Source organism: Zingiber officinale, chromosome 7A (assembly GCF_018446385.1).
Source record: "Zingiber officinale cultivar Zhangliang chromosome 7A, Zo_v1.1, whole genome shotgun sequence".
Classification (NCBI taxonomy): Eukaryota; Viridiplantae; Streptophyta; class Magnoliopsida; order Zingiberales; family Zingiberaceae; genus Zingiber; species Zingiber officinale.
The window spans coordinates 6,436,921-6,454,353 of record NC_055998.1 but is presented as its reverse complement, the minus strand read 5'-3'; the positions used below and the strand labels follow the sequence as shown (position 1 = coordinate 6,454,353).

The following is a 17,433-nucleotide window of genomic DNA, read 5'->3' as shown; positions in this document are numbered from 1 at the left end:
TACAAGGCTCATTACGTCATAAGGCAAAATATCAATTAATATAGATATTACCTTGTCGTTTGCCTTTGACCGAGAGGTTTGCTCCTCCGTCCAATGTCGTGGTCGGAGCTTCTTCCCTTTCTTGTCCTTCGGGACTTCAAACGGCTCTTTGACCACCATCATGGTGTTCCAATCCGTGTTGAAGAAGACCTCCATCTTCATCATCCAATATGTGATGTCCCATAAGCTTCTACCTTCAAGCTTTGGCGGTTCAATCAAGCCGGTCATCTTTGCTTCCTTGGCGGTTAGTCCAATGGAGAGCGGTCTCGCTCTGATACCACTTGTTGGAGGATCGGTAGCCGGCTTGAAGGGGGGTTGGATAGACGGCACCCCCAAATCGTTAGCTTCCTACACTATTGTTAGCTTGCGCAGCGGAATACAAATAAAAACAAACAAGCTAAACTAAATACAAGACAAAGAAAGGAAATGCAAACCAAACCGCTAACACGTTCGATGTAACGTGGTTCGGAGATGATGCTCCTACTCCACGGCTGTCCGTAAGGTGGACGATCCCTCAATCCGTCGGTGGATTAGTCCCCGGAAACTCCGGCTAGCACAATCCTCCTTGTCGGTGGAGAAACCTCGCCACAACTCGATCAAGAACACTTGGATTGCTAGAGCGCTAGATGACTACTAATTAGGCTTTAACCAAGTCTAATTTCGTCAACTTTGGCCGGCCAAACCAAGCTCCCTCTTATAGAGCTCGGGGAAACAGCCATGCTGTTTTGCCCGTTACCAGTCGACTGGTCCATGCACCAGTCAACTGGTGCCAGCCACAACGGCACTCCAACGGCTATCTATCAGTCGACTGGTCCCATGACCAGTCGACTGATCCCAGCCATTTCGGCCAACCCCGAGTACATTCTCTCTGCACTCGGACCCTCACGACTCTCTTGACTCTTCTTTGCAGCCTTGACCTCTTGCCTTCAAGCCTACTTCCTTTGGCTCTCGTCCCTCGGATGCATCCAAGCCCGCGGCTTGTCTCCAATGCCATCCTTCACGTATGCCTCGAAGTCGCTTCCCTCGGCCCTTGTCCTTGCTGCCTTGTCCACGATCCCTCAGATGCATTCAAGCTCGCGGCTTGTCCTCAATGCCATCCTTCATCGGACCCGAAGCCGTCAACCTGAGTCACATGTGTCACCTGCAGTCCTGCACAACTCAAGTACACATATCAAATAACGAGGGTAAACCTAACTTAAACCCTTTGCCCAAACACCAAAACACATGGTCCCACGAACCATTGGGATTGCTCCAACATTAGTCTCCCTGTGTTTAAGATATCGAATGTCCACTAATTAAGTGAGTTACTGACAACTCATTTAATTAATATCTAAGTCCAAGAGTAGTACCACTCAACCTTATTGTCATGTCGGACTAAGTCCACCTGCAGGGTTTAACATGACAATCTTTATGAGCTCCTCTTGAGGACATTATCAACCTAGTATCTCTAGGACACAGTTTCCTTCTATAATCAACAACACACACTATAAGTGATACCATTTCCCAACTTATCAGGTTTATTGATTCAACGAACTAAATCTCACCCATTGATAAATTAAAGAAATAAATATCAAATATATGTGCTTGTTATTATATTAGGATTAAGAACACACACTTCCATAATAACTGAGGTCTTTGTTCCTTTATAAAGTCAGTATAAAAGAAACGACCTCAAATGGTCATACTCAATACACTTTGAGTGTACTAGTGTAATTATATAGTCAAGATAAACTAATACCTAATTACACTACGACCTTCTAATGGTTTGTTCCTTTTCCATTTTGGTCGTGAGCTACTGTTTATAATTTATAAGGTACTGATAACATCATCTTCTGTATGTGACACCACATACTATGTTATCTACAATATAAATTAAATGAACAACTACAAACAAATGTAGACAATTAGACCAAATGTGATTCTTTATTCATAATAAATGTTTACAAAGCTTAGGCTTTCAGTATACACTCCAACACCAGACTCTCGCCCAGTGCGAGTTATAAGTGAGCAAGGCTCTCACGCCCAACGACCTTCCAGGTCAGGTTCCAGACTCTCGCCTAGTGCGAGTTATAAGTGAGCAAGGCTCTCACGCCCAACGACCTTCCAGGTCGGCTGTCCCAAACTCTCGCCCCAGTGTGAGTTATAAGTGAGCAAGGCTCTCACGCCCAACGGCCTTCCAGGTCGGCTGTCCCACACTCTCGCCCCAGTGCGAGTTATTAGTGAGCGAGACTCTCACGCCCAACGACCTTCCAGGTCAGTTGTCCCAGACTCTCGCCCTAGTGCGTGTTATAAGTGAGCAAGGCTGTCATGCCCAACAACCTTCCAGGTCGGCTGTCCCAGACTCTCGCCCCAGTGCGAGTTATAAGTGAGCAAGGCTCTCACTCCCAACGACCTTCCAGGTCGGGTCCCAGACTCTCGCCCCAGTGCGAGTTATAAGTGAGGAAGGCTCTCACACCCAATGACCTTCCAGGTCGGGTCTCAGACTCTCGCCCCAGTGCGAGTTATAAGTGAGCAAGGCTCTCACACCCAACGACCTTCTAGGTCGGTTGTCCCAGACTCTCGCCTCAGTGCGAGTTATAAGTGAGCATGTTCTCACGACTAACGACCTTCTCGGTCGGGGCAATGATTTTCGTGGTCAAGTACTCCTTATATTAGCCGACGCAAAAGGCAACTGGCCAAGTTATCGTGTCGGACTGGTCAGTAAGCCGTATTTCAAAGGTTGTTGCTAAATATGAAATCTGGCAGGCACATCCTCAAGCGTCTCATTTGCGTTAGCCAAAGGCTCATATGTTATGAGGTAGAAGGAGGATGGGGTAAGCCAGCTATCTTTATTATTTTTGCTATTTTTGCTAGAAATATTAGACAAACGCAAGTGTTCTATAAAAACAAGATGATACTCGAGCAATAGAGTGTTGAGATACACCATGAGTAGAGCGCAAAAAACAGGTTTTATTGCGTTAAATCAGAAGTACATTTTTCAAGGGTTTCAAGGGTTTACATGACTACCAAAGCCAGAGTCTTGATCCTTTCTAGCCAGATGAGCTTGGGCTTTTGTTAGATCTTCCTTGATAAGATCAATGGCATGCTTTAGTTGCCCAATGGTCTCGTCCTTGATCTGTCCTTCCTCCTTCAGGAGGGTCACCTCGTCCTCATGCTTCCTCTTCAAATAGACAATATATTGAAATTGGCTCTGGAAGTCTGATTGAGCTTTCAGCTTGAGGGCAATTTCGATCCAGGTTCTGGATTTAGCGGCCAGCCAAAGACGCTCCATTTCATGTGTAAGGGACGCTTGGAGATCTCTGCTCGCAGTCATTTTCAATAAGATTTCTTCTTTTTGAGCCAGTAACTCCGTCAGAGCGGCAATTTGCTAAAGCGAGGCTTCCTCTTTTTGAGCCGATAACTCCAGCAGATGGGAAGTTTGCCGAAGTAAAGAAGCAAGTTCGCTGGGTTCTGTGGTAGGTTCCATGGAGACAGGATACTGTATCAACAAGAGGATAGCTGGAGGCATTAGATTCTCAAACCTTTTATAAGGAAGGAGAAGGTGAAGGGATTTCCTCGGAGTTTGAGTCACCGCTTGGAAAATAGTGAAGCATTTATAGGAGGAGACTACACTCGGAAGTTGAGGAGTCGGCATATGCATAGAAAGAGCTCGTTCGTCTTCTAGGATATCCAAAAAATCTGCAGAAGGTAGGTGGAAGACAGGTCGACAAAGGACGCGAGAACCAGGTCAGGTAACAAAAGGACTGGGGTCTAGTCAGTTGGACTAGAGCCTCCTCGGCTAGACTTGAGGGGGAGGCTTGTGATACGGTGCATGTTTGCGGGGTCAGTAAGATGATGTGGTTAGAAGTCGAGACAACGGGATGGTCAGAAGGCAAGCTTACGTGGAGGTCAGAAGTCAAGCTTACGTGGAGGTCATAAGTCAAGCATACGTGGAGGTCAAAAGTCCCGCCTTCGTGGTTGGTCAGAAGTCAAGCTTACATGGCCAGGGTCAAAGTCTCAGCTGATGAGGCAAGTCGGACAATAATTAGCCTCAATAGTGATCAGGAAGTGGACCCACGGGCCAGGTATAGCTAAGAACTGAAGCCACATGCCGACTATAGTTGAAGGATGGATCCCCAGGCCGGGTATGGCTGAGAAGTGGGTCCACAGGCCAGGTAAAGGCGCAAAAGGAAAGGCTTCGGGCGAAACAGTAAATGAATATAGGTCTGGGAATAGACCTGGCGTACAGGTCAGAACGTACAAGCCATGGATAACAGTAAATAGAAGTAGGTCGGGAAACAAATCGGTCGGGCATGTCGAGACGTATAAGCCATGGATAACAAAGGATAGATACAGGTTGGGAACAGATCGGTAGTGCAGGTCGGGACGTACAAGTCATGGATAATAGCGGGCATAAACAGGTCGAGGAACAAACTGGTCGGGCAGGTCGGAACGTACAAGTCATGGATAACAATAGATGGAGACAGGTCGGGAAACAGATCGGTCGGGCAGGTCAGAGCGTACAAACCATAGATAGCAGTGGGTAGAAGTAGGACAGGAAGTAGACCCAACGTCCGTAGGGGATCGGAGCAGGTCGAGATGCAGACCTAGGGTCCAGGCACTATCGGACAAACAAGCCAAGGAATCGCAACTGCTCGTTAGAGAATGTCAGAGAATAATCAATGTGTCAGGGAATATGCTAACAGTCGGGGCTCATTCCCACTTTGGTTTTGTCGCCAGCCTATCAGGAAAAGCCACGTGTCATTCACCACCAGACAAAGCCTGACAGCCGACATTCCCTGACACTTACCAGGTCCTAGAAACATCAGTTGCAGTATAAAAAGGGATGCTTTGCCCCTTATGCAGATACGCCCACTCGTCATTTCTCACTAATCTTACTTTTTGTCCTTTCTCTATGCTTTCTGGGGAAAAAGTACCTGGCTTGAGCGTCGGAGGGCCTAACCCGGGGACTTTTTCCCTGGTTTCTGGTCTCTAATGACTCATGGGCTCGTCTGAGTGTGCGCAGAGCAGCAGCGTCATCATCCTGGTCATCTTCCTTCGTCAGCCGCTCGTGCCGACCTTTCCAGAGGGGTACCAGGTAGATCCAACGCCTCGGCGACTTTTCGTCAACTTCCAATACACCAAGGTCCGCCTCCATCCGACTCAGTTTCCAGACGAGATCAATATATATATATATATATATATATATATATATATATATATATATATATATATATAGATATATATATATATTCAATCATAATTTAATCTTAACCATGGACAACTCACCAAGTATACTTATTTATATCATCAAAAAGTGAACTCATGATTAAATTAGAGTACGTTTGATTTAAGTTATCATATATAACCTTGATTATAAAATTATCAAGTAATCATATAATCAGGATTATAAGAAATAAAACATAACTAAATCTTGTTTGGTTCAACCTAGGTAATACAATAAAAATTTATTTGTTTAAAGGTTTTAATGAATAACCTAATTTAATATTTTACTATATTACCTTTAGTTACAAAATCAACAATATATTATTATTATTATTATTATTATTTTAAATTCTACGTTTTTTTTTAAAAAAAATTTTCTTTTTCACTTTTTCTTTATTTTTATATTTTTATATTTTTTATTTCTTTTCATTTTTATTTTTTTATTTTTTAAAAAAAAATTACTTTTTTTATTTTTTATGTTTTTTTATTTTTTTATTATTTTTATTTTTTATATATTTTTATTTTTTTATAGTTTTTACATTTTTTTTGGTTTTTTTACTATTTTTTTGTATTTTTATTTTTTCCCCCTTTCTTTATAATTTTCAAAAAAAAATTTATGTTTTTTCTATTTTTTAAATTTTTTATGTTTTTTTACAATTTTTTAATTTTTTTTTAAAAAATTTATTTTATTTTTTATATTTTTCCTTTATATTTTTCTTTTTTATCACATTTTTCTCTTATTCGAGGGTATTTTGGGTAAACAAATTTTTTAACCCCGGAATCAAGAAAATTCTTAGTTTTCCGAAGTTTTTCTTGCATGTCCCTTTTGCAGACATGTCGGGCATGGAACATTACTCAGGAATCAACGATTACCTAAACAAAATAGGATTTTTAATGATAACTGATACGGCTGGCAATGGAGGGGCCCAAAAGGAAAGGGTGAGAAGGGTCAAGGCCATATAGCAGTCAAAAGTCAAGATGATATGGCAGTCAATTGTCAAGGTGACTTGACAGTCAATAGTCAAGCTGACTAGGCAGTCAAAGTCAAGCATATGGGGTAGTCAGAGGTCAGGCAAACTTGTCGATCAAGGGGGCAAAGTAGTTGAAAGACAAAGGGAGACGACAGGCGGAACACAGGGTACAGGTCGAGATCGGCAGAGCTGTGTAGAGACAGCTCGATCTACAGGCCTGCGATTCGAAGGCCCGGAAGTACAAGTCACAAATCACAGGTCGGGATCGGCAGAGCTGTGTAGAGACAGCTCAATCTACAGGCCTACGATCGAGGGCCAGCAAATACAAAGTGCAGGGTATAAGTCGGGATCTGCAGAGCTGTTTGAAGGCAGCTCGATCTACAGGCCTACGGTCGAGGGCCAGGAAATACAAAGTGCAGGGTATAAGTCGGGATCGGCAGAACTGTGTAGAGACAACTCGATCTACAGGCCTACGGTCGAGGGTCAGGAAATACAAAGTGCAGGGTATAAGCCGGGATCGGCAGAGCTGTTTAAAGGTAGCTCGATCTACAGGCCTACAGTCGAGGGCCAGGGTATACAAGATACAGGGTATAGACCGAGATCGACAAAGCTGATCATAGTCGGCCCGACTGGCAGGTGACGCTTAGAGGCTAGATCTGATCGGAGGATGCGAGGCAGATGCAGGCCACAATAGATAGGATGAACTAAGCCGTGCGGAAGCCGGAGAATCACAATTGTCCGTCAAGGGGTAATCATTGCATACCAGTGATATGTGCGAAGGCGGAGGTCTCTAAACGAAATGATGCCCTCATAACCAATAGCAGCCTGACAGATGTCCTTCATTACAAGACAAAACCCATGTGTAAAGGCAGAGGTTCCAAAACAAGAAGATGCTTTCACAACCAATAGCAGCACGACAGGTGTCCGGGACTACACGACAAAGCCCCGTGTTTAACGTTTTCTGACATAGTTGCAGGTTCTAGAAGTGAGGCGAGTGCATAAAAAGGGGAGGATTCTTCGTATGCGGGTACGCTCTCGGGTCACTTTTTTCCACAACTTTTCACTTTCAGTCGTTTTTGCTTCTCTTTGCATTTTCTGGGGAAAAAGTACCTGACTGGAGCGTCGGAGGGCCTGGCCCGGGGACTTTTTCCTTGGGTTCTAGTCTCTAACGTGAGAGGGGGGGTCGTCTGAGTGTGTGCAGGGGCCTGCAGCATCGTCAGCCGCCCGTGGGAGCCGGATCACCCACGACTTTCCGTCAACAACCAGGCCGTCACGACCAGCCTTCTTCTGACTCATCTTTCAGACAGGATCAAATTTGGCACCATCTGTGGGAACATAGCAACCTGTTCCGGAACGTGAAGACGGACGACATCGGGAGGTTCTCTGCTATTATCACAATCCCGGAGGATCTCGATGCACATATTATCTTCTATCCTCACTCCACCGGTATTCGGGAGTCGAGGGATCGAGTGGGGCTTCAGCTGGTTGACAGGTTAGTTTTTTCGTTATGTTTTTTTTCCTGACTCCACTGGTATTCGGGAGTTAAGGGACCGAGACAAACCCTTAGTCGGTTGGCGCGCCTTTCCGATCAGGTACGCTACAAGCTCTGCTCTCTTTTTACGATTATAGGAACTACTATATTTCCCTGATAAAAGAGTAAGAACCTAGTTCCTTGATCATAGACTAGAGCCTTCGATTTCTGATCGGACACTAGGGGCCCAGCTCCCTGTTCATACACTTGGGACACAGCTCCCTGCTCATACTCTAGGGGCACAGCTCCACACTCATACACTAGGGCACAGCTCCCCGATCATTGACTTGCAGTACCACTTCCCGATCAGGATCTAAGGGCCTCGCTCTTCGATTACAGGCTAGGGACCTTACTCTTCAATCAGGGACCAGGGATTCAGCTCCCCGATCAGGCTCTACTTCCTTCAACCACGGTGCTCTGATTACCTCTACTTTTATGAAATCTGCTACCCCTATATTACCATGGGTTTCATTCTCTTTGACGGTCGGGGCTCATATTATCATCTTCTCCCCTCGCTCCACGGGTATTCGGGAGTTGAGGGATCGAGATAGATCAGCAGTCGGTTGGCACCACACCGCTGTCAGGTATGACATAAGCTTTATTTCCGACACCACACCAGGCCGTCACGACCAGCCTTCTTCTGACTCATCTTTCAGACAGGATCAAATTTGGCACCGTCTGTGGGAACATAGCAACCTGTTCCGGAACGTGAAGACGGACGACATCGGGAGGTTCTCTGCTATTATCACAATCCCGGAGGATCTCGATGCACATATTATCTTCTATCCTCACTCCACCGGTATTCGGGAGTCGAGGGATCGAGTGGGGCTTCAGCTGGTTGACAGGTTAGTTTTTCCGTTATGTTTTTTTTCCTGACTCCACTGGTATTCGGGAGTTAAGGGACCGAGACAAACCCTTAGTCGGTTGGCGCGCCTTTCCGATCAGGTACGCTACAAGCTCTGCTCTCTTTTTACGATTATAGGAACTACTATATTTCCCTGATAAAAGAGTAAGAACCTAGTTCCTTGATCATAGACTAGAGCCTTCGATTTCTGATCGGACACTAGGGGCCCAGCTCCCTGTTCATACACTTGGGACACAGCTCCCTGCTCATACTCTAGGGGCACAGCTCCCCACTCATACACTAGGGCACAGCTCCCCGATCATTGACTTGCAGTACCACTTCCCGATCAGGATCTAAGGGCCTCGCTCTTCGATTACAGGCTAGGGACCTTACTCTTCAATCAGGGACCAGGGATTCAGCTCCCCGATCAGGCTCTGCTTCCTTCAACCACGGTGCTCTGATTACCTCTACTTTTATAAAATCTGCTACCCCTATATTACCATGGGTTTCATTCTCTTTGACGGTCGGGGCTCATATTATCATCTTCTCCCCTCGCTCCACGGGTATTCGGGAGTTGAGGGATCGAGATAGATCCGCAGTCGGTTGGCACCACACCGCTGTCAGGTATGACATAAACATGTTTCGCTTTTACTAGCTTCAAAGCTTATCCTTCCCCGTTCGGGGTTGAGTGGTTTTCACTGGTCTCAGACCAGCTTATTAGATTTCATATTTCCCCCGTTCGGGGTTGAGCGATTGTCACTGGTCTCAAACCAGCTTATTGGATTTCATATCTCCCCCGTTCGGGGTCGAGTTATCGCCACCGATCTCGGACCGGAGTATCATTACTGGTCTCGGACCAGCGCCATCGCCACCAGTCTCGGACCGGAGTATCATTACTGGTCTCGGACCAGCGCCATCGTCACCGGTCTCGGACCGGAGTATTATTACTAGTCTCGGACCAGCGCCATCGCCACCGGTCTCGGACCGGAGTGTCATTACTGGTCTCGGACCAGCGTCATCGCCACCGGTCTCAGACCAGAGTATTATTACTGGTCTCGGACCAGCGCCATCGCCACCGGTCTCGGACTGGAGTATCCCAGACTCTCGCCTCAGTGCGAGTTATAAGTGAGCTCTGTTCTCACGCCCAACGACCTTCGGGTCGGAGTCAAAGTGAGCCCTGTGCCCACGCCCACCGACCTTTTAGGTCGGTTGTCCCAGACTCTCGCCTCAGTGCGAGTTATAAGTGAGCTCTGTTCTCACGCCCAACGAGCTTTCAGGTCGGCTCCCATGCGAGAATTAAAAGTGAGCTCCGCTCTCATGCCCAACGACCTTTTAGGTCGGTTGTCCCAGACTCTCGCCTCAGTGCGAGTTATAAGTGAGCTCTGTTCTCACGCCTAACGACCTTTCAGGTCGGCTCCCATGCGAGAATTAAAAGTGAGTTCTGCTCTCACACCCAACGACCTTTTAGGTTGGTTGTCCCAGGCTCTCGCTTCAGTGCGAGTTATAAGTGAGCTCTGTTCTCACGCCCAACGACCTTTCAGGTTGGCTCCCATGCGAGAATTAAAAGTGAGCTCTGCTCTCACGCCCAACGACCTTTTAGGTCGGTTGTCCCAGACTCTCGCCTCAGTACGAGTTATAAGTGAGCTCTGTTCTCGCGCCCAACGACCTTTCAAGTCAGCTCCCATGCGAGAATTAAAAGTGAGCTCTGCTCTCACGCCCAACGACCTTTCAGGTCGGCTCCCATGCGGGAATCAAAAATCAGCTCCCCTGCGAGAATCAAAAGTGAGTCCGGCGCCCACATCTAACGACCTTTCAGACTGACATGCCTCACGCTGAGCAGAGCATCTTCAAATAATCAGGTCAACTACATCTGATCTTGTTTTAGCTCCTTTATGCAAATTGCAAATATGCAGCAAATATGCAAGGAACTAAATACGGGAGGTCATCCACCATACCCATAAAGCATCAATATTAATTGCGAAATCAGGTTTTGCCCATTCATTACAGTTTTAATTTTCAAGTATTATACTGGTTTGATTATCCAAAATTCACAAAAATCAGTCATGATGCAACTCTTGTCTCTTACATACGGGTAGTTTCTAAGAATGCTTGCTAGATGAAAATTGATCAGGAAAGACTACGTAGGAAAAGGACAAATATACAAGTATAGCAGCACAGCTCGATAAGTGGGCGATACAGCTGAGGCTACAAGAAGGAACGTCCCGTGAGTTAGAAGCCACTGAGACAACTAAAACTCGGACTAGCTTTAACTCGGGGAAAGGATTGGTTATGGAGTATGAGCACTGCCGTGTGAAGAAATGCCTGGGGACTCAGGAGCCTCTGGGGCGTTCAAGGCTAGAGCCAGCTCCGCGTGTAAGGAGTTGATGACTGTTTGTTGTTGAGCGATTGTGTGTTGCTTATCGATGAGACACGCACGGAGCAGAGATAGCTCCGTTTCATGCTCTTGCTGCAAACGTTCCTGAAGGCTAAGTTGGCGCTGCAGGCTAGCCTGACATTCCTCTTTCCTCGCCTTCTCAGCATGCACGCAAAACTTTGCGAGACGAGACTGGGTTTCCATGGAGTGCAAGTCAACCAGCTAACGAGCTCGATCCCTGGACATGCGCTCCAGTTCGCATTCTTTCTCGGCAAGTTGCGAGGCAAGTTGATCTATCCGCATTTGGGAGGATGGTTGATCAACCTCATCAGAAGAAGGAGAATGCATCGCGTGGGGAAGAAACTGGTGGAACGAGGGTTATCAAAAGAAAGTAGGAAAGCGTGAAAGAAGAAGGATAGAATAAAGAAGTGACTGTAAGGCTCTTTAAAAAGAGGGTGGGTACCCAAGTCAAAGCAACTACATGGGCACGGTACCCCGAGCAACTGGTAAAGCAATTAAGGAGGCACGGTACCCTAAGCGACTGGTAAAGCAATTAAGGAGGCATGGTATCCCAGGCGACGAGACACAAAGGTTGGTACGTGAGGCAGGAAGCAGAGGGCGCAGAAGGTATGGTTAGACACAGAAATATGCTGAGGTCACAAAGATATGCTGAGATCTTAGAGATGCGCTGAGATCTAGTCAGTCAGACTGTCATCCTCCTTCGACTATACTTATGGGGGAGGCTTGTGATACGGCTGGCAATGGAGGGGCCCAAAAGGAAAGGGTGAGAAGGGTCAAGGCCATATAGCGGTCAAAAGTCAAGATGATATGGCAGTCAATAGTCAAGGTGACTTGGCAGTCAATAGTCAAGGTGACTTGGCAGTCAATAGTCAAGCTGACTAGGCAGTCAAAGTCAAGCATATGGGGTAGTCAGAGGTCAGGCAGACTTGTCGATCAAGGGGGCAAAGTAGTTGAAAGACAAAGGGAGACGACAGGCGGAACATAGGGTACAGGTTGGGATCGGCAGAGCTGTGTAGAGACAGCTCGATCTACAGGCCTGCGATTCGAAGGCCCGGAAGTACAAGTCACAAATCACAGGTCGAGATCGGTAGAGCTGTGTAGAGACAGCTCGATCTACAGGCCTACGATCGAGGGCCAGCAAATACAAAGTGCAGGGTATAGGTCAGGATCTGCAGAGCTGTTTGAAGGCAGCTCGATCTACAGGCCTACGGTCGAGGGCTAGGAAATACAAAGTGCAGGGTATAAGTCGGGATCTGCAGAGCTGTTTGAAGACAGCTCGATCTACAGGCCTACGGTTGAGGGCCAGGAAATACAAAGTGCAGGGTATAAGTCGGGATCGACAGAGCTGTGTAGAGACAGCTCGATCTACAGGCCTACGGTCGAGGGTCAAGAAATACAAAGTGCAGGGTATAAGCCGGGATCGGCAGAGCTGTTTAAAGGCAGCTCGATCTACAGGCCTACAGTCGAGGGCCAGGGTATACAAGATATAGGGTACAGACCGAAATCGACAGAGCTGATCAGAGTCGGCCCGACTGGCAGGTGACGCTTAGAGACTGGACCTGATCGGAGGATACGAGGCAGATGCAGGCCACAATAGATCGGATGAACTAAGCCATGCGGAAGCCAGAGAATCACAATTGTCCATCAAGGGGTAATCATTACATACCAGCGATATGTGTGAAGGCGGAGGTCTCTAAATGAAAAGATGCCCTCATAACCAATAGCAGCCTGACAGATGTCCTTCATTACAAGACAAAACCCATGTGTAAAGGCGGAGGTTCCAAAACAAGAAGATGCTTTCACAACCAATAGCAGCACGACAGGTGTCCGGGACTACACGACAAAGCCCCGCGTCTAACGTTTTCTGACATAGTTGCAGGTTCTAGAAGCGAGGCGGGTGCATAAAAAGGGGAGGATTCTTCGTACACGGGTACGCTCTCGGGTCACTTTTTTCCACAACTTTTCACTTTCAGTCGTTTTTGCTTCTCTTTGCGTTTTCTGAGGAAAAAGTACCTGACTGGAGCGTCGGAGGGCCTGACCCGGGGACTTTTTCCCTGGGTTCTGGTCTCTAACGTGAGAGGGGGGATCGTCTGAGTATGTGCAGGGGCCTGCAGCATCGTCAGCCGCCCGTGGGAGCCGGATCACCCACGACTTTCCGTCAACAACCAGGCCGTCACGACCAGCCTTCGTCCGACTCAGCTTTCGGACAGAATCAATAATTTTAGATGGATAATCAAGATTATCAAGGATAATTCTGAACCAAACGCACCTACAAAAATTGGCGTAGACAGTTCGCAGGGGCTAAGCAAAGGTTGCAGCACTGATAATAAACATCGTCTTAGATATAATTACGAGGGTCTAACAATTGTGGTTTCCAACAGTTAGTAGTGAGAACTAGCTGCCTATTTGCTATTCTTTGTCAAGATAATTAAGAACTGCAAAGCAAATTGAAAAGTAACGTATTTATTCAATATAGAAAATTGAGTACTAGAAAGGTTATTTTCCATTTAACATCATATATCACGCCATAATTATCTCCTCGATAAACTTTTCCAAATTTCTCCATGATCCACCACCAGGTTTGGCTGCCTCAACTGCTTTTTCTTTCCACTCCACTGTCTTCCTCTTTATTTCCTTCCCCTTCTGCCCTTCCATCAGCTCCTTGATCAGCCGCTCCACCTCCTCCCTAGTTACATCTTCATCAATCTCCATTCCAATGCCCCATACAGAGCATATGTACCTACAATTAATTTGCTGATCCCCAAAGAAAGGCCAACAGATCATGGGGACCCCTGAGCATATGCTTTCCGTTGTAGAATTCCATCCGCAGTGTGTCAAGAAACCTCCAATTGCAGCATGAGCCAACACCCTCCGTTGTGGGCACCAGCTCGTGATGAAGCTCCTTCCCTCGGTCATCTCCGAGAACTCCTGTGGCAACAACGCCGCGTCGCCGACCACGAGGTCCGGTCTAATGACCCAAAGAAACGTGCATCCACTGTTAGCCAAACCCCATCCGAACTCCACGGCCTGCTTGCTCGTCAAGTTTGTCAAGCTACCAAAGTTGACGTACAACACGGAGCCTGACTCCTTTTCGTCTAACCATTCCATGCAGCGCAAGTCCTCTCTCCACATGTTCAGTCCACCGAGCGATGAGGTTGATGAGTCATTGGGAATGTAGTGAGAAAGTAGGCACATAGGGCCAATATCGAACACTGGCGGTAGCATCGATGAACATGCGCTGAGCAATGGTGATTCTAATTCAGAAAAAGTGTTGAAGATGATCGCTGTGGCTTGGGGAGATGCATGCACTCCATCAATGACAAAGTTGAGCAATACTTCGTCTCGGTCGGTGGTTCGCAACAAACTAGTCAATTCTCTCATGCGAACTGTTATCATTCCTGGTATCCAATCAATGATAGTGTCCAGGTGCCCATTTGTAAGATCGTCTTCACCTAATTTTAACCAATTCGATGCATGAGCTGACCCTCTATATATGACAAGTTAGTGTATATATTAATTTTTTAAAGCTATACTTACTTTTCAATGGGACGAGGCCCCTCTCGATCAAGTCCTTGCAGTAGTAGAAGTCCGTGAAGCCACACACGGACACTGTGCAGTAGAAGACATTAGGGATCCCCAATTTGGTGGTGGCGTTGAGGGTGAAGGTGACGAAGGAATCTGAGATCACGCATCTTACAGGTGGCACACCGGAGCTCGGATCGTTCAGCGCGGTTATAAGCCTGAGGAAAGAAGCAGGGCAGTTCTTTTGGCTGGCAAGAATGATTTTTCTAACGTCTTCTCTGTATTCGTCGCCATCGTCGGGGTGCGAGAGGCCATCGGAGATGCTGGCGAAGCGGAAGTCAGGGAGGCCGTCGAGGGCGGAGAGTGATCCGTCATGTTTGAGAAGTTGCTGGTGGGCGTACTCGGTATTGACGAAGGTTATGAAGAAGCCCTTGAAGTGGAGAACTTTGGCCAGGTTGAGCATGGAGTTGATGTGGCCTTGGAAGGGGAGAGCCATGCACAGAAGATGAGTTTTGGTTGAGCTCCCCATCTTAATTTTCTCGGACAGGACGGCCGATTCAAGCTTCTTATGGTATTATCTGGGTCCTGGGAGCACTATAAAAGCTGTGCCTGTGTACTGAAATTTGAAGGAAAAAGATAATGGCCAAAAATTTTAAGGCCGCTTATTTGAATTATCTTCCAAGGGTGTTCGATTTTGGTATATATATATATATATATATTATATATATATATATATATATATATATATATATATATATATATATATATATATATATATCCTGAATTTAACCAAATATAACGGTGATACGGCTATTTGCTGTTCGAGTTCAAACAAAACTAGTGTTACGTACTCGGATTGACATCTGGATGGTAAAAAAAACTATTGAATATTTAATACTCTATTTTAAAATTAATTAAATAACTATTTTAATAAAAAAAATTTAACATCGAATAATTAAAAATTAAAATTAATTCTTAAATAATGAATAATTGTAACCATCGATAAACAATTAATTTTTAAATAATAATTAACTAATTTATTTATTTTTAATTAGCAGTGAATTGGACGGATTGGAATAAACTATCATCATGTGCCTTTGCATAAGAATAAATAATAGATGATTGGAATCCTATTTAATTGACTAATTAAGTGAGAGTAAGTAAGACGACTGGACGGATGATTATTCAAAACATGATAATAATAGTTACGTAAGGGCATCCACGGCGGAGGTTTTTTCCGTCATTTTCGTTGTTCTCTGTCTTATATATCATCACAGATTTAAAAACTGGGTTGGATTTTTTAAACCCTACTTGTTAATCTCTTCAATTTTGGTGGGGCGTACAAAAAGTTAAAAACCTTCTTCACCATTTGTTCGGGACCTCATCGATTTATTAGAAGACATATATTACTTTATTATTTATTAAAAGAGTAATTTTTAAATACAATTCCTATTTCACTCTTATGATATTTTGAGTGATATTTTGATTTTTTTCATTCATTTTTCTTTTTCTATTATTTTTCTCTCTTCTCGTTTTGTACAGACACATAACATATGAATAATATTACATAAATTTAGTTAATTTTTTAATAATATTTTAATATATTTAAAGAAGTCAAAATAAATAATAGATAATATATTTGAACTTCTTCCCATCTCAGAAACCCACGAGAACTCTAGCTCCATCAGTAGATTTCAATCAAAACCCATTGGTGTCCTAAAGAGCTCCGATTGCACTTGTTTCAGTTCGTAAGGATTTCTGAGATTTCAAGGAGTTCAAATATGATATCCATTATTTATTTCGGCTTTTAATAGATGTTAATATGTAAAATAGAAGAATCGTCAAAAAAGCTCACGTTGGGCCTGTTATGATTCCATATCAGGCCTGATGTGAGCCTTTTTAACAATTCTTTCATTTTACATATTAACATCTATGAAAAGTCGAAATAAATAATGGATATCATATTTGAACTCCTTGAAACCTCATAAATCCATAAGAACTGAAATGGGTGCTATCGAAGCTCTCTAGGTCTATCAGTAAGTTTTGACCGAAACTCATTGATTGACCTAGAGAGCTCTGATTGCATCTATTTCAGTTCTTATGGATTTATGAGGTTTCAAGGAGTTTAAATATGATATCCATTATTTATTTCGACTTTTCATATATGTTAATATGTAAAATAGAAGAATCGTCAAAAATGTCCACATTTCATATCAGGCCCACGTTGGGTCTGATATGATTCCATATCAGACCCAATCTGAGCATTTTTGACGATTCTTCCATTTTATATATTAACATCTATGAAAAGTTGAAATAAAATAATGGATACCATACTTGAACTCCTTGAAATCTCAGAAATCCATACGAACTGAAATAGGTGCAATCGGAGCTCTCTTGGTCCATCAATGGATTTCGACGTGGGCCTGATATCATTTCATATCAGGCTCAATGTGAACATTTTTTACGATTCTTCTATTTTACATATTAACATATATGAAAAGTCAAAATAAATAATGAATATTATATTTGAACTCCTTGAAACCTCAGAAATTCATAGGAATTGAAATGAGTGCAATTGGAGTTCTTTAGGTCCATTAGTGAGTTTTGACCAAAATCCACTAATGGATCTAGAGATCTCTAATTACACTCATTTCAGTTCCAGTGAATTTCTGAAATTGCAAAGAGTTTAAATATGCTATCCATTGTTTATTTTGGCTTCTTCAAAAGTATTAAAATATTATTAAAAATTGACTAAATCTATATAATGCTATTTATATGTTCTGCATGTCTATAAAAAAATTAAAGAGAGAGAAAAATGGTAAATTGAAGAGAGAGAAAAATGATAGAGAAAAAAAATAATAAAAAAAGTTAGATTGTCAGGAGGGTAAAATGAGAATTGCACTTAAAAATATATGCCCTTTGAAAA

The 17,433-nt window shown here is 44.4% G+C and overlaps 1 protein-coding gene across 1 annotated transcript; it reads right to left on the bottom strand.

Annotated features, from left to right (window-relative positions):
- Window positions 1–13,432: 13,432 nt before the first annotated feature.
- LOC122000842 (7-deoxyloganetin glucosyltransferase-like) lies at window positions 13,433–15,121 on the bottom strand. The gene is made up of 2 exons (XM_042555313.1): window positions 14,523–15,121; window positions 13,433–14,437 (listed from the first exon to the last, which is right to left on the bottom strand). The coding sequence occupies exons 1-2, from the start codon at window positions 15,034–15,036 to the stop codon at window positions 13,506–13,508; spliced, it is 1,446 nt and encodes a 481-aa protein (XP_042411247.1). The 5' UTR covers window positions 15,037–15,121; the 3' UTR covers window positions 13,433–13,505.
- Between the last annotated feature and the right edge of the window lie 2,312 nt (window positions 15,122–17,433).

Bases quoted from the DNA above. Each gene is read 5' to 3' on its own strand.
- LOC122000842 (XM_042555313.1), bottom strand. From the start codon at position 15,036: ATGGGGAGCTCAACCAAAACTCATCTTCTGTGCATGGCTCTCCCCTTC. The intron at 14,438-14,522 runs GTAAGTATAGCT...GGTTAAAATTAG, and splicing joins GGGCCTCGTCCCATTGAAAA to GTGAAGACGATCTTACAAAT.